Source organism: Geospiza fortis, unplaced genomic scaffold, assembly GCF_000277835.1.
Source record: "Geospiza fortis unplaced genomic scaffold, GeoFor_1.0 scaffold264, whole genome shotgun sequence".
Classification (NCBI taxonomy): domain Eukaryota; kingdom Metazoa; phylum Chordata; class Aves; order Passeriformes; family Thraupidae; genus Geospiza; species Geospiza fortis.
Window position 1 is genome coordinate 2527338 of NW_005054332.1, and position 17677 is coordinate 2545014.

Below are 17677 nucleotides of genomic sequence, written 5' to 3' on the forward strand. Positions count from 1 at the left end.
ACAAAAAATGTGAAAGGGTGTTCTGAGAAAATATGTTCTGTTGGTGCTGTCTTTGGAACTTTACTGTCAACTTTTTTTCCTGTTAGCTTACATTTCCCTTTCCTTATATTAGTATGTTTATTGCAAAACAACCAAAAAATCCCCAGAACCAAAAAAATGAGCAAATATAAAAATTAGAAGAAACCATTTCTAAAATTGTCTTTCTAGACTATCTAGTTAATAAAATAATAGATTAAAGCAAAAAATCTAGGAACTCACTTCAGATCATCAGTAAAAACAAATCAGTAAAACAAACATTGTAATTGAGTTGCTCTTACTTGGTTTTAGATGTTATTAAAAATATAAAAAAATATACGAAATATTTTTATTATTATTTACATTCCTTCATATTTAATTTTTCTTACTAAAAACTTCTTTTAACTACAATACATGAACTAGAACTTTATTAAGAATAGAGTTTGCAAGAATTCTGAAGTGAAGTACTTGAAATGGCAGAAATATGATCACATGTAGCATCTTTTTAAAGAGGAAGGTGAGGATTATGTGGTTCATTGCAACTTCCTTAGAGTTTTCTTATGTGGTTGTGTCTATACCAGCCTCAAAGCATATCCATTTACAGAAGGTTTTTCCATATTCATTTACCTCTGCCCATGTGGTCCTATGCATGAATTGTGGTTGGTTTCCAGAGATTTCTGATTAAATCCAACCAGTTTAACACTTCACTAAGTTTAATAAACTACTTAAGCCTCTAGAAATGCTAAATGTGTCTGTCCATTCCTTAGACTTAGAGCCACAGATATACATCTTGAACTGATTTGGTAAGTCTGGTTAACTCAGTTGCTTTCTATTGAATGTTGCTCCCCAAGAAGTTGCTGTGGAAAATATATCTGTAACTTTAGGATATTGCATCACTGTGAGAAGCCCCATGCATTTTGAAACCAGGAATTGGATAGGTTTTTTCTAAATGAAAAAACATAAGCAACACATCTGGATGTCATATCAGTTAGGAGCAAGAACATAGGAAAACCAGAAGCAATTCTGTATGATCTTCATAATTTCCAGATTCTGGACTGTATAATTTGAAAAAAAAATGTACTTCTTCGAAAGAGCTAAAGAAATTTCCATCTATTACTTTTGGATTCTTTCACAAACACAAATTTTCAGCTAACTGGCCATCTCCTTTCTCTTCTTAAATATTTTCTTTCCACGTTACCAGAAATGGCCTTTAGACAGGGGAGCATGCTGTAAGAACATAGTGAGAGTGTTTACAAGGATTATCTATCTATCAAGATATAAGTATTCAAATATTTTTCTACATTGATCCATTATTGATTTTAAATATCCATTTGAATCTCATCTCTTTTATTTGTGTATTTGAGATTTTTTTTAGCATGGGAGGACTACATCAGGAAAGGATTTTCTCCTACTAATAGTAGGTGTTGACATGAAGCAGAAGAAATTTCTGCAGTTCCATTTACATACATGAGTTATCCATTACTCCATTGGCATCACGTAAAACTAACAGTCACAAAAATTGAATGCTATTTTTTTTGTTGAAAGAAAATACTGAACTACAATCAAGCAAACATGTAAAAAACTATGCATTGTTGTCTCTAGACTGTTATTTACTTAATTAAGCATGTCATTATATACTATTTATACTACTCTTTATTCGTTAGCAATGATTGGTGTTTATTCCTCACTTATCACATTTTTATTTTCATATTAAAACATCTCTCTGATGCTTAAATTGACCTATCCTCTCTAACAGTTTTCCAAAATCTTGTTACCTTGTCAACAGTTTATTAAATATTACCTCATAATAGACTTTTTTTTCTGGAAGATTATATGAAATATTGGTGTGAAAATATTTTAATCAATTAAAGAAATTATTTACCAAAAAGCAAAATTTTTCAGAATCATGCAAAGGATTTTTAATTTCTTGAAAACATATTCTGTTTATTTTAAATAACTTAAGAGATTTGTTTTGTTACTGCAAGAACATAATTTAATAGAATTATGGAACATAATGAAATACAATTCACTTTTAAAATGCAAGTTCTCTAAAATTCACTGGTGTATTTGCAGCTGCATGCCAGGATTCACTGGGAAGAACTGTGAGGAAGTAATTGACTACTGCAGGCTGCTCAGCGTCAACTGTCTGAATGAAGGATTGTGTCTTAATGTAATTGGAGGATTCACTGTAAGTAATTTAATACATGTTAAACTAATTCAGTGTTCCAAAGTATAAAAGCTTCAGACAAGCAAACTTGAGATGCATTCATTACTTTAAGAGACAAGAGGGGCACAATATTATAGGTTTTATTTACTTTAATCGATAACACAAGGACAATTCTCTTGGGTAATATGGATTTTTTTATTACTTTTTTACTGAGATCATGCTTAGTACTACATCAAGTAAGATAACTGAAGGGTACTTTTATAGTAAAAAGAATATATAACTAATTGTGGTCGAGTGTCATTTCCCACAAAGATGATAATCACAGCTGCGTTGCAGCCTTTAAAAATACATTGCTTGAATTAAGAGCATCTGTTGCCATTATTTTAACCAGAATCAAATTACTTATCTACACATGAACATGTTTAAAATGAATACAAGTTTAAAACTTTGATGATGAAACTGCAGTGTGGTGACATCCATTCCAACTGAGAGTGTGGGAAAAAAAATATTAAGTTGTCTTGTTTTAACTCTCTAAATTGCCCCTGAAAATGTTAATCAAGGTGCAGAATCTGGCCCTTGTCCTTGTTAAACTCCGTATGGTTGGTGATTGCCTGGCCCTCTCATTTGTCAAGGTCTCTCTGTAAGGCCTCTATGTCCTTGAGAGAGTTTAAAGCTCCTCTCAGTTTAGTGTCACCAGCAAACTTATATTGTACTCCTTCATGCTCTTTGTCCAAGTCATTTATAAAGATGCTGAAGAGCACAGGACTGGGGATGGAGCCCTGTGGAACCCCACTAGGAACTTGTGCTGGCTGTTACCTATGACTGAGACACTCCAGGTGCTTTCAGATACTTCTCAGAATAATATTTTCCATGGTTTTACAAGCACTGAAGATAGTCTGGCAGGCCTGTAGTTTCTGGGGTCTCCTTCTCCTGTGTATGCAGATAACCACAGAAAATGGTAGAGTAGTTAATAATACACAAATATGATAAGTATTTCCAGGTGGACTGCACTACTTTAGGAAATCCTGTGTTCTATGAGAGGCAAATTCAATGCTGTATGCATAGAAAAAAGAATATGAATTATCCAGTACTGAGTGTTCCCGATAGTCAGTGACAAAGAAGGCAACTTTTAGCTCAAAGTGAATTTTAAAATATGACACCACACAGTTGATGAAGACAGAAAGACAATCCCTGTAGTCAAAAATAAGCACTTGTATATATAGAAGCATTTTTCAGTAGCCATACTTCTTTGACTGTGAGTGAAAGGTCATATTAGGCAGCTATATTATCTAAACTGTTTTAAAAGCTTGTAAATGAGGACACCTCTATTAAAAATGAAGTTTATGAAATAAAATAAAGAAATCATTTAAAATTATATTCTCAAAAGTACATACAGACTTGCAATCTTAAAACAGTTGGTGGTCTATCAGTTTTTCTCAGAAGAAAAGGAACAATTGTATTTAAAATATTCAGCTGTTCCTAGCAAAAAATTTTAAAGCAAAAATAGCAAAAAAGGGATAAAAATTATTGTGCATGGTTCTGAGCAGCTGCTTCTTCTATGTACTATTGATTATAGGAGGACCATTTTCAAAAGCTTTTTAGGTAATATGGTCCAATGCTGTGTTTCAGCAGTTTCCCATCAGATCAGTGCCGGGTCACATCTGTCCTGTCCTTGTGAATAACTTCACCAGACATTAAATTTCATGAGGATCTACTATTGTGGGATCCAAACCCCATAATTCCCACAGAAGGCTGAAGGCCTTATTGTGGATTGCTTCTAGTAGTCAATGCAGCATACACATTTCACCGATATTAAAAGGTTAGGAAAAGGATTGTATTTTCCAAAGTTGCCATGAATAGTGAAAACATAAATCCCCCATTTTATTTGGGCTCTGAAGAAGATCAAAGATATGATATTCACCTTGTTGGTTTCTAAAGCACAAAAAGACAACACTGCAGCTTTGACTGAGTTTGAGAAATATGGTTATCATTTGGATATATAATTTTAACAGGTGAAAAACACAATTCTTGAACATGAACAGCTCTTCCTCTCTCAAAAAGTATTAATATTAAAAATTCTACTACTTACTTTTGATTTATCAATTATTGCAAGAAGTCTGCTATTGAATTTCTCCTGATTTGCAGCTGCTTCTAAGAACTGCTTCTAAAAATAAATATAGTAATTGTAAAAGTTCTAAAGAAAATATATTATAGCACTTTTTTTTATAGCCATACCATAGGAAAATTTTTAATTAATGTACTGGTTTGTCAATTTTATAATAAATAACTCCACCTACTTAGAAGACAGGGGGCACTGTTTTAAGAAAAGGAATAAATTAAAATAGTTTGAGCATAAATCATACTTATACAATTACTGATGTGTGAACCAATTTCAGAGTTCAGCAGATTTTTATTCAATAAAACTACTTAGCTACATTATTTTGACAATACGATAACCTGCTTCTTAAAAATATTTTTAAACATCTGCCCATAGATACACTTTTCAATAGATTTTTCTGTTACCATCACAGCTTTTCTTTTTCTTAAACGGATTTCATAAGTGAAAAGTCAGTGCTCTTGTTTTGCAGTTGTTAGTATTTTCTCATTGCTTTTAATCTGATTGTCTTAAACAATTTATGGCTGTAGGTATCTGTTTTCCTTATCTTTACCTGAAGACAGGGAAAATATGAGCAATGCCCAAAAGGCAAGCGGTAGAGAAAAAAGAGCCGTTGTTTGTTTCATGCTAATCACACTGCTGCCAGATGCTAACCACCTCAGGGTATGGAGTGGCCTGACTAGGGTTCACCCAGTGATTTAGTATGGCTCCAGCAGAGCCTCAGGCACACAACTGGGCAGTGAAAGCTGATAAAGAGAGTACACAAACAAGAAATCACCTGTGGATGTAAAGCTTTCCTCTAGGTCCCAAGGGTGGACTGAGCACCTTACTATCTATTTATCCACAGCAAGTAGTTTAGATCATGGCAACAAGTATTATCTCTCCTTAAGATCCCCTGTTTCCTCCTGAATCATTAGTATTAAACTGAAAAAAACTTCAAAACCAACCAAACAAAGTAAACATACTGAAAAAATATATTAAATTAATCCAGTGCAAATTCTGAGGATAATGGAATTCTAGTTTACTGGAGTTTACAAGCCTGGAAAGGAGTGCAGTTTTGAAAAGATGGTAGTGGGAAAGTTGAGGTATGAAAATTGTCAAGTCTTTGGCATACTAGCTGTCTTTACTTTCCAGGGAGAAACCATTGAATTGCATAAAAATGACAGAATTCACAGGTCAGTTATGATTACCTACAGAAGTGCATTTGATGCACAAGAAAGTGCAGCTCTACAGTGGTTGCTACACATTCTCCCATTCATGATCTGCCATACACTTCCTGTGGAAGGGCAGGCAAATTAAAAATGCCTTCCTTTCACTTCTTGTAGAGTGCAAGAATGCTCACTCATGTTTTTTTTTGGTTTGTCTTTTTTGTTGTTTTTTTTTTACCTAACAGCTCCTTACTATGCTACTAGCAAGTATCTTTCAACTTATATGGTCTGCACAGTGTATCTAAGTCTGTTTTGTCAATATGCCTTTCTCCTATCATCCTGACAAACCACTGATTCTTGTAAGGCTGTGTGCTTACAGCCAGCAAAGAAATTGAGTTATGTAGACACAAAAACTGAAGCTGGAAGATGAAGAGGAAGCAATGTCATTGTAAGGTCTATTTCCATTTGCCAGCACTACACTTGAGACAAGATCTAAACAAATTATACATATTGCCTGAACAGCAGAGCTGTGTTGGCAAACAAATGCACACAGCATTAAAGAAAGAGAAAACAATCTCTGTCATCATTCTGGGTTTCACCATTGGCCATTCAAAGAAAATGTCTGAAATTTCTCTGAGAATCTGTACTGACACTTGCATGTGGAATTTTGTGTTGGAAAAATTGCCAGTGGGTGCCCTGGTACCTTCAGAAAGAGCAACAGGAAATGCTGCTGATTTCTAACTAGTGTTCCTACAGTGCAGTGGAAGCAGATTGTGCTTTTAAGGGAGAGCGAAGCTAAGCAAAAAGGAGTAATGGTTTTAACTTCTACAAGTAATTTGCCTGGAGAACACTGATTAATGATAACAGATGCATTCCTGTCAATTCCCTTCAGAAAATTGTTCCCCAGTCACCAGAATTTTGCTTTCTTAGATGGATGTACATTCAATAATGTTTATCTAATAGTATGATTTACCATAAGAGGACACAAAAAATAACATAATAGAAAGGACTGGTATCTAAAATCTTACCCCGCAGATGGCTCTGTGATTGTTCATGTTATACTTTTTTGATTTTTTTCTCACATCCATATAATGGAGGCATAGCTTTTATATTTGAAGCTTTACGATGAATTTGAGATATTTCAACCACAAACTGTGCACCATGAGGATATATGGTTGACAAAGTAAAATTATGAATATACATTAATAGTCAGTAACAGCATGGGTCACACTGTTGTAGTTGAAGATAAAAAACCCAGTAAATATGTTCTGCCCAAAGACTACCATGCTCTCTAGCAAAGCAGGAGACTGTATACTAACACAGAAAACAGTCTTTACTGGAGCTAACAGGTTCCTTCTGAGGCAATGTGGGAAAGAGGATAGAGAAGGGAACATCTCTTTCTCCTGTGGATTTTTTTCCCCATCAAGCTGATGTGTGGCCCTCATTCAGCAGAACTCGTACAGAAATTGCAATCAGGCAGACAGAGGTCCAGGTTTCATCCCTTCCAGATGAGGTTTGCCATTGTGAGTGCAGAATCAGGCCCACCAGCCAGCTGTCAGCCTGAGGATCAAATTGCTTCTTTGCAGAAGAGCAGTACCAAGCCCCACAGACTTACCTGAAAAACCTTTGTGGAAAGTCTGCTGCTCAGGTCTTCTTGGTAAGCTCCTCCCCGAGAAGCCAATCTCAGTCCTAATGCTTTTTGATAATGCTTTATCCCTAGAAGTCCAGCTAAATTTATAGCCCAGAAACAAAGCACCTCTATGCAGAATTGGCAATAATCAGCAAAATGGAGCTATGTTGTACTACTTAGATCTCACAGCCCTAAGGCCTCTATAGGTACAGAGTTTGTGGTAATTGGGAGTGGGGCTGTGGCTGAGCCTCATCCCCAATGGGCTACAGCTGTGAGAAACAGGTGAGCAGCGCTGACAGCAATGAGCCATGGAGTGCCCAGGGGCACTGACCAACCACCAAAGGGAACAGAGGGCACTGAGGTGCAATGCATCAACATGAGGGGTATAAAAGGTTGGGCTAAAGAACAAAGGGAGCAGATGTTTGCAGCCTTCTAGTGTGATATGGTGTTACTCTGGATGGGCAAATGCTTAAAACCTTCTAGAATTGTATGGCGCTATTCTGTGTATCACGGCTGCCTTGACTGTGGCATGTGCTGTGGCATATGTGGCGACAGGCCTCCAGCTTATTCTTAGAGAAGCCATTTGTATTTATTGCATGAGAGGAGAAATAACTTCTAGATCACATCTCCAGAACTAAAAGGCAGTAAAGATGAGACAAAACATTACCTTGTTTAAAAAAATTCAGTTCTTTAAGAAAAATGCACTAGGGCTTTTTAAAAGCCCTCTGCACTGCATCTATCACTGTTTGTTTTTTGAGTATTAAAAAAGCCATAAAGAAACAAACATTTAATGTATTTGGCATTTTATATATTAAAACAGTTGGTTAGCATGATAAAATTATTATGAATATTTATAAGATATCTGCAACCAATGCTAGAAGCAATGAAAATTGGCGCTGCAAAGTCTACTGCTCTCAGATGGGATTTTTATACTTATGTACAACATATCAAATAGGTTATTGTCATTTTCCTTTTAAGAAAAATCTACAGTCTCTCCTACTGTTTCTCCTCATGGACCATATGAGAACATTATAGTTTCATCTCTGCAAATCCACTTTGCCACCATCATTAATTCTATTGATGTCTCTCCTGTGTTTGTCCTTCCAGCTGAGTGTTCAAAACAGCAGTAGTTCAAAGTCAGATACTTCCATTAGGGGCTAGTTTTACACAAGTTAATTAGTCAATTTTCTTTCACACAGTAGCAGTAATTCTACAGAAGAGTTCACATAAATTTTAAAATGTTCTAAACAGATTTTTCCTTCTTTAGTGTTTAATTTAGACTTTATCAAAATTAATTTTCCTGCTTTTCTTATTCTATTGAAATAAACACCATCAAAGCACCCCAGGTACATTTCATATGTGCTGCTAATTATCTCTGAGCTCTATAGAAGTTAATAAACAGTAGAAATTTTCATGTAATAAACTAAATGTCCTTCTTTTAAAGAGAAAATTTAAATGAAAAATATTTAATTAAAACTGTGATCATCTAATAATTTCATATATCTTTGTACAAGGGATCTGAATTTATATAGTAGATGAGCATATAATTAAATATAAATGGACAGCAAAACGCACTAGATATAACCAACATAAATGTTCTGGTTTATTTTTAAATGCAACCTCTGAGAAGTTAAATTCAAGCCTGTGCTCAAGTTCAAACCACTTTTCAAAGGCACAAAAATTCCCCAAATTTCTTCTTCACTGACTTCCCTATCTAATAAGGAGCTGGCCCCTTGAGATAAGGAAAATGTCTGTAGAAAGAGTCCATAAAATTTCACTCAGCCAGCTCAGCACTACACATTTCTGAAGCACATAACTTATAATCAATTTTTGCCTGTTTATTAATGCCAGTAAGATCAGACACACGTTCTCCCTGTGCTGTATAAATTTTGTGGTGTCTTTGGCACTTATTTCTAACATTGTACAGTAGGTTTCTAGTTTGAGATTCTTAATGTTTATTTTTCATTCCTCAGTATTTACCCTTTTGTCATCTACTTCCAAAAACTCAAAAATGCACATTCTTAATTTGCCTTTTTAAGTTATAATTAAATATTAATAAAATTTCATTTTTAAATGAAATCATATGTAAAGAGACATGGCACTTGCTCAAACTACACAAAAGATAGATAACTTCATCTTCCCACCTTCCCTATGAGATGTACATGGATAGAATTCTAGTTTCTGTTTTACCCATATGTTCACTTGAGAAATGAAATAATATAATTTTTATTTAAATTATTTAATTCAAGTTATGACTTATTTCTGCAGAGACTTCTAATTGTTTTACATAGGATCAAGGTTTCATATGAAGGAGCATGTCATATCAGTAATCATAGTATTGTAGAATGGTTTGGGTTTCAACTGACCTTCAAAGGTCATTTAGTCCAAATCCCCATCAATGAGCAGGGACATCTTCCACTATGTCAGATTATTCAGAGTTCCATTCAACCTGACCTTCAATATTTCCAGAGACGAGGCATCTACTACATCTCAGGCTAACTTATTACAACTCATTCCTCCTATCTAAACTGGATCTACCTTCCTTTACTTTACAAACATTATCCCTTCTATTTCTATATAACCTGCTAAAAAGTTTGTCCCCATCCTTCTTATAAACCCTTGTTGTGTGAAAAGGGGAGATTTCCTCGACCCTTAGTGTGGGGAGATTACTTAGCTCTCAGAGCTCAACTTGTCTGTCAGCACCCCAGGAAGGCCAAGACTCTTGTGTCCAGCCTGTCTGTCGGTGTCCCATTATGGGAATCCTTCACTGAGCAGTCCTGTTAGATCAGAGAATGGCTTGACTGACTCATTCAGGGGCACACACCAACAGCATGAGGGAGAGAGATCCTTTGGCAGATCTTCCCACCTTGTGAACCCCCACTGGGTCTTCCACTGCACTGAATATGTTGCCTTTTGCTGCAACTGCCTGTGAAAGACACACCAAGAGTTCACAGAACAGCATTCCTCATTAATATAAAATTGTGATAGGTTAGTTTCAAGCATTGTCAGTGGTAGTATTAGACTGCAAAAACATGTGCAAAGCAATACACAGAAAAGGTAAGATCCCCAGTAAAAACATTCAGCATGGACAGAGTACAATTCTTACCCAATAAGCAACCCTATGGGATATGGGGGTGTTCACAGGGGTCCCAGGAAGAGGGAAGAGATGAGGATCTGACTCCATATTTCAGAAGGCTAATTATTATTCAGAAGGCTTGTTTTATGATATATATTATATTAAAACTATACTAAAGAATAGAAGAAAGGATTTCATCAGAAGGCTTGCAAGCAAAGGAGAAAGAATGGAATAATAGCAAAATCCTGTGACTGACCGAGTCCGGACAGCTGGACTTTGATTGGCCATTAATTAGAAACAACCTCATGAGACCAATCAAAGATCCACCTGTTGCATTCCACAGCAGCAGATAATTATTGTTTACATTTTGTTCCTGAGTTCTCTCAGCTTCTCAGGAGAAAAATCCTAAGGAAAGGATTTTTCATAAAACATGTCTGTGACAATGGGGGAGAACACAGGTTAAGCCCAGCAACTGATCTCAGCACTTATGATAGAGTCTTCCCTAACTTTTCCCCCATTCTCTACTTACTTTTATACTGTCTTGTTATGTTTAGGTGGACCTTGAGTAATTCTAGTCATACATACCTTTGTTACTGATTGGCGTAAAATTCTCTCACTTCACTTTTAAAGATAGAGTAAAAAAAATAGAGAGCACACACCTTGTGGGGTGGGGTCATATGCTGGAGGGGGATAACTTTGGGATGCAGGTGTGGATTAATCTTACAATTAGGCTGTAATGAACCAAGTTCATCTGAGGAATGTGATTTTGCCAGAGTTGTTGGCTCAGCAGCAGGATATCTCCCCTGGCTGACAGTTACTATGCAGTTTCTCAGCTGCAAAGCATCACTGAGTTCCCCTCCCTGCAAGGGTTTCAGCAGCGCCTGGCTATGGTGTCTCCACTCTGCTCCACCCTCTATTCCACCCCACTTAGCAGGTGCCTATAGTTCCAGATCATGTGAATTAGGAATTATCATGGAATAGGCTTTGAGCATGCCAACTGCATTCCACCCAGGGAGCAACGATTGTGTTTTACCCTATTATTTCCATACCTATCTTCTGTTGGGATGTGGATACAACTTCTCAGTTCCCTCTAATTTCACAGCCAGTCATCTCTCCACAGTCCTCCTTAATGAAAGGTCACAGGAAAATCTCCCCAGAATCTTTTTTGCTTCGTAACCCAAATTCTCTCAGCCTGTCCTCTTAGGAAAGCTGTTCCAGGTCTCTGTGGCCCACCTGGTGACACACTCCTATAGGTCAATGGTTTTGTTGTAACGAGGATCCCAGAGCTGGATGCAGCACTCCAGTGGGATCTCATCAAAGCATAGCAGAGGAACAGAATCACCTCCCTTGACAAGCTGGTCATGCTGCTTTTTATGCAGCCCAGGCCACAGCTGGCTTTCTGGGCTGCAAGCACACATTGCTAGTTCATGTCTGGCTTTTCATCCACCATCATCTCCAACCCTCTCTACTAAACTGCTGTCAATCCCTTTCCTCTCAGCCTGTGTTTTTACCAGGGTGTCCCCAACCAATGTGCAGGACCTTGCATTTGGCCTTGTTGAACTTGTTGTGAGTTCCCATAGACCCACATCTCAAGCTTGTTCAGGACCCTGGATGATGTCCCATGCTTCAGATGTGTCACCTACAATGCTCAGATTGGTGTCGTCTGCAAATTTGACAGATATAGTAAGTTAACACCAATTAATTTTCTGTTTTAAAGTTTAAAGTCCCTTATGTGCTCTGGTGTATTTTAGGTTAATGATCAATATTGTAAAGTTTTAAAATCCATCAGTTCAAGTAAGGAAGTAAGTAAAACATTCTCCCCAAATAAATCCCCACTAAGCTACACTTTTGTTGGTTATGAGCTAAATTTCTATATATTTCTTGCAGTTATTTTTTCCAGTGTGAGTGACTTCTAGAATTTCAGTTAGGAATGAACTTTACATACAAAAACTGTAAGCAGATTTTTTTAAATTAAGATAAGGATTTTTTTCTTCATTTACATAATTTTCAGAGTTCCATCAGTGCAGAAAAATAAAAAAATATTTATTTTTAAGCATTTAGCCTAACAGCATATTTGGAGTTCTTGAAGCCTTTTTGTCACAAACCAGTCACTCCAGTTCCTAATGTCAAAACTACCTATAGAAAAATTTGAAAATAGAAACACTTCTAAGGATGTACACATAACTCAGATTATATTTGCGGAATGGGGAGTAGCAGGGAGGGATGGGCAAAGAAGAAAATCTGAACATAGGAATAAACAACATAACAGAATGATGTAAGTTAAAAATTGAAAGCACTCATACCCAGTTTAATGCCTAAATTTTGGGTTGGGTTGGAATTTTCTCCATGTACTTTAAAAGGGACAAAGAAATCTAGCACATGAACATCATTTTGCAAGCTGTCTTACCAGGCAATTGAAAACTGTGGAGGAAAAAAAGAAAGGTTATGGTACCAGTATACCATAGAGGTGATTTCAATTAAGCTTAAAAAAATTGCTTAATGTTTGTGGAAAGTGCTGGCTTAAGCATCCCTAAGACTTGTCCTTCAATTATCCTCAAAATGATTCAGGCATAGTCTGGAAATAGCCATTCATGTTCTGAATGCTGTCTTGACAGAAATACCTTTCACTGCAGGTGCAGAAAAGTCACCTTTCTAGAGGAAAAGAAAACATAGTTTTCACAGCTACCGTAAAAATTCCATGTCTGAGAAGATATTTTTTTAAGTTAACGTTTATCCACTAGAAATAGGGTTAGACTTCAGTGGACTTATTTGAAATTCTTTCTTGCGGAATGGACTTAAGATGTGTAAAGAAAGGAAATACAATAAATAGTGATGTTTAGTGACTGGGGAGGTAAAAGGTCGAGTCTAGTCAAGGAGAATTTCCAAATGGGTCCTCATGAAAAATACTCATAAAGGAGAAACTATCTTATAAATTTGTATAGGTACAGTGGCAGAAAAAATGAGATCAAGGGAAATGCCCACTGCTGATTGAGGTGGATGACATTGAGTGGCTTTGCTCTGGTTTTCACTTACAATATGTGCTTTTAAATTTCCCAAGTCCCATACCAGGTGGCAAAATTTAGAGGAATGAAATACCATTAGTTGAAGAGAAATGCCAAACCAGGACGATAGGCAATGAGGGTATCTTAAATGTTCAAAGGGCTTGACAAGATACATCCACGGAAGATAAGAGAGTGGGCCAGTATAACCAAATAATGATAAAGTGTAGGTAGCTTCATCTAATACTGGCTTGCATTAGTAAAAGCATAGAGAGCAGGTCAAGTTATATAATCAGTCCCTTCTGCTCAGCACTTGATAAGCTACCTGTGGAGTACTCTCTGAGGTGTAGAACTTCAATGTACAAAAATTAAGACTGACAAAATTGTAACAAATCCAACAGAGAGCCATCAACATTGTGAAAACTTTGCAGCATATGAGGAAAGGCTGAAGGTTCTGTCTTAAGCCTTGAAAACAGAGAGCTGAATGGGGACATAATTTTTTTCTTCAGCTCCTTATTAGGTGATCATAAACAAGATGGAGCCATTTTTTTTCTCAGAAGTACTGGTGTGAGAGGCAACTGGCAGAGTTGCAACAAAGGAAATTATGGCTAGGTAGTAGGAAGAAATTTTTCATAACTGTAGCGTGAGTGTACTTAAGTGCTGCAACCAGTTGCCCATAAAGGCTGTGGAATTGTCATCCTTGAAGATATTCAGACCTCAAGTAGACAAGATCCTGAGCAACCAACTTGCATTTAAAGTTTGACCTGCTCTGAGCAAGGAGTAGGACTCTATGACCTTCAAAGGCCTCTCTCAACCTAAATAATTCTGTAGTCCTATGAATGTAAAATATATTGACATAGAGGATAAATCATGTTTCTATAGGTTTCTATAGGTTTGCCTGGGATCAGCTTTGTGAACTCATTAACAAAGACAGACAAACCCATAGACTCAGCTACCTAAAACATGCCATCTTGTTTTTACCTCTTAGTACCTTTCACCTAGTAATGTCATATTTAATCAAACATGACATCAAGGAGAGTACATAGTGAAAAGTGTTCCTGGAGACTGAGGGGAAGACAGACAGGTAATGTCAGGGATGTGTATGGGCATTGTCACAACAGAGAGATGCAGGAATAAAAATGCAGAAAATACAAAGGAATATACAGCTACTGGAGAACATTCTGTTCTTCCAGGCCTTGCAAGGCAAGTCACACTTATTCCATAGGCTATCATGCTCCTTTGGAGATGGCAATCTACTTTAGTTATCTGCTGTTTCAATCATTGAATGCTGAGATTCGCTGTAAGGAGTTCCCATCAGTGCAGTTCCCTTAAAGCCTTCACTTGACCACCTCAGTACCGTTCATTTTTACAAAGTATGTATGTCAGATGGGGAATCAGAGATCACTGTAAAGGGAATGTTTAAAAGACTGAGAGGTAGGGCCTGTTTTAAACTTTAAACAATCTTGAATGAATTCATTCACAAATGGCATATTTAATGCTAGTAGCTTTCAAGATTGCTAGGCATTTTCAGTATCCCTATGTACTGTTACTCTGTAACATTTACATTCTAAATTCTCTGTGATCATGCAATGCTGTGGAGTTGATTCTGAAGAATTAGTGCTGAAAGCTGTGGTTCCTGTTGGTTCTTAACAACAAAGGTCAAGGTAATCTGTCTCATGAGCTCTTTGATGACAGAAGTCATTACTGAATTGAGCTTGTCTTCTGTCTCCATCCTTCTTCTACAGATTTGATGGTTTGCAATATTTTATCTCCCCCCAAGCACTCTCCCGCCCTTCAAAAAATTATGGTCTCCTCCAGGTACTACTTGCCTTGGGGCTTTTTACAGTAATATTTTTTCTGTAGTCAGACATATATTCTGCCTATTTCCTGTGCCTTAAGCTAATCTTGTTCTTTGGCAACTTTCTTTTTGCTTGTATGAGTCACTATAACACATCTATTTGTCTTTGATGGCCACATGTACACTTACTCATGTAAAATGTTTATATATTGTGAATCTGGTATACCATTCCAGTGTTCTGAAATACTCACTACTGTTGGCTATACTCTTTTATTGCCCTTGGAATGGGATTCAAGACAAGCTATTTTAATTATATTTGATCAGAGTACTTGTATGAGTTTCACAGGACTCTTTTGAGAAGCTAATATAAGCTTCAGATCTCCCCCTTTCCTCTGAATAAGCAATTTTAGTTTATTTCATTTAACAGGTAGAGTGTGCATGTATAACAGAAACACTGTAGTATGTTTTCTGATTACTGGTCTGTGACAGTATTTGTCTTGCAAGCTTTGTTATCACTCACTACCCAATTTCTCCCTCATGTCAATCCCTCTAAAATCCTTTTTGGACACTCAGTTCTTTTATCCCTTACAGCCAGTAATTATCTCACAATTTCCCCCAACTCATGCATCCTTTTTTTCCCTCAGTTTTTTAACAGACATGGTAGATGACTTTTGCCTCTCTTAACAGTTTTCTCATCCACAAGTACAGGCATGAGGAATAGTCTCAGCTGCGTTCTACCACACTGCATTTTACCACACTTTTACTCAGTAGTAAAATGCAAGACCCAAAGAAAATTCTACGAACTTTCACTTTGCATTTTAATTTTGGGTTTTCTGTGTTTGTTTTTTTTTGTTTGTTTGTGTGTTTGTTATTTCTAGTGCCTCTGTGCACCTGGATGGACAGGAGAATTTTGCCAATTCGCTGAAAATGCATGTTTAATTTACCCAAATAATTGTTCTGATGGAGCAACTTGCATTGATGTGAGTCAACTAAGAGAACAACCTTTGTTTCAGTGTTTGTGTCCTCGTGATTTTACAGGTAAGGCATATACAAATCATGTAGATACAAATAATCTAGTTTCATTTCCTTTTAAATATTCAAGTATATGTATGCTGGATTAAAAAAAAAAAGATAAAGAAGTAAAGAAGTATTTGGAGAGTAATCACACCTCTCTGCATTTTCTGCCCTCTGCTGTGATGCTTATAAAATCTGAATGGAATTTACATGTTACTTTTGAATCTTCCAATTAAGGTTACAGTAATAATATTCTTAGAATGAGTTTTAGCTTCAGTTTAAGAGACTAAGTGTATATCTACATATAAAAGTTTTGCATGTGAGCTACATGTCTGATGTCTAATTATAGTTCCTGGATATCTAATTAATGAGAGAAATGGGATTCAGGAAGTTTGTTAGTTTTTATCAGCCTTTATTTACTCAGATAACTTTACTCAGCTTTTGAGAGCTGAATTCCACCTTCTATTTAAATACCTTAGTGAACCACCAGTGATTTATGAAATTTAATTTGGCGTGGGATTAACTGATTCATTTTACTTAACTAAAGCCTAGTCTTCAAGGTTCTCCGTATTGTCAGTAAGTCAGTTTTTTAGAGGGGATTATAACCACTGTGTCAGATATTTGCTAGTGATTGACACAATTTCTTCAGCAATGTTTCTCTTTTAATTAGATACAAAAGAAGCCAAAAAAGTAGCTTATATTAAACACACTGGTGTTGTGGGGTTTTTTTTAAGTCGCAAAGAAAATAATTTCTGATTTTTTCCTCCAGCCTTATCCTTTAAAAAGAAGTTCATTGAAGTTGGATTCTTAAATCCTTCACTAATCTTTGTCTAGAGAGGGAATTGAAAGAGAAGACTGAAATGTCATTCACTGCAGGTTTAGGTAATATTATGGAGAGAGACATTAACCACATGTACATCAATTTAAAGATAAGTGTCAGAAATATTAAGAGAACTTTAAAAATAACAATTTGAAATATAGGAACAATGTTTATTACCCAAAGAATGAAAATTAATTTAATCTAAAGAACTGAGGTGTTGCCTCTGCTTGAGGCGTGGTAACCTGGATTGGGAATGGCATGGTGGCAACCCTCTTGCCACTCGGCCCAAGTACTCGCATACACCAATATGGAGGACGGTAAATGGTGTTTATTAACCGTTGGACAGGGTAATTTATAACAGGGGTTAACGGGTTACAACACGTGGGGCTAAGTAACGGTAAAAGGGGAGGGGTTCTGTCTGCCCGTAACATCGCGATATCTTGAGGCTGGTCCCTGATCTCCCACACTGTTGTCAATACACAGAGAAAACAGACTTTAAATCTACTACCATTAAAAAAGAAATAATAGTTGAATAACCCAGAGTTTATTTATCAACCTTTCTTTTCACTTCTCCATTATTCCCTTTAGGGTTTTATTTTTTCAATCTATGCTTGACTTTTTAAAACTGATGTGATGCCTACAATTATGAATTTGTGAACAAAAGTAATGTTTCACTACAATACTTCAAAGCTTTTGAGATAATTTAAGGTTTCTAGTGTACAATAGGATCATGAAACAAAAGTTCAACAGGTTACAATAAATGGCAATAAATATATGTGATTAATAGAATTAAACATTGCCAAATACTGAGTCATGGCTGAATTCAAGTGGAAACAACTTTATTGTTCAAGAATATCTTTCTATGAGGCCAAGATTCTACTTTTGTGAATTCTC

At 36.3% G+C, this 17677-nt stretch overlaps 1 protein-coding gene across 1 annotated transcript in view; it reads left to right on the top strand.

Annotated features, from left to right (window-relative positions):
* EYS (eyes shut homolog) overlaps positions 1 to 17677 on the top strand; it is a 702047-nt gene that overhangs the window by 47430 nt on the left and 636940 nt on the right. The window contains 2 exon segments of the mRNA XM_031057597.1: positions 2089 to 2203; positions 15828 to 15987. Coding sequence (XP_030913457.1) covers positions 2089 to 2203; positions 15828 to 15987 — 275 coding nt within the window.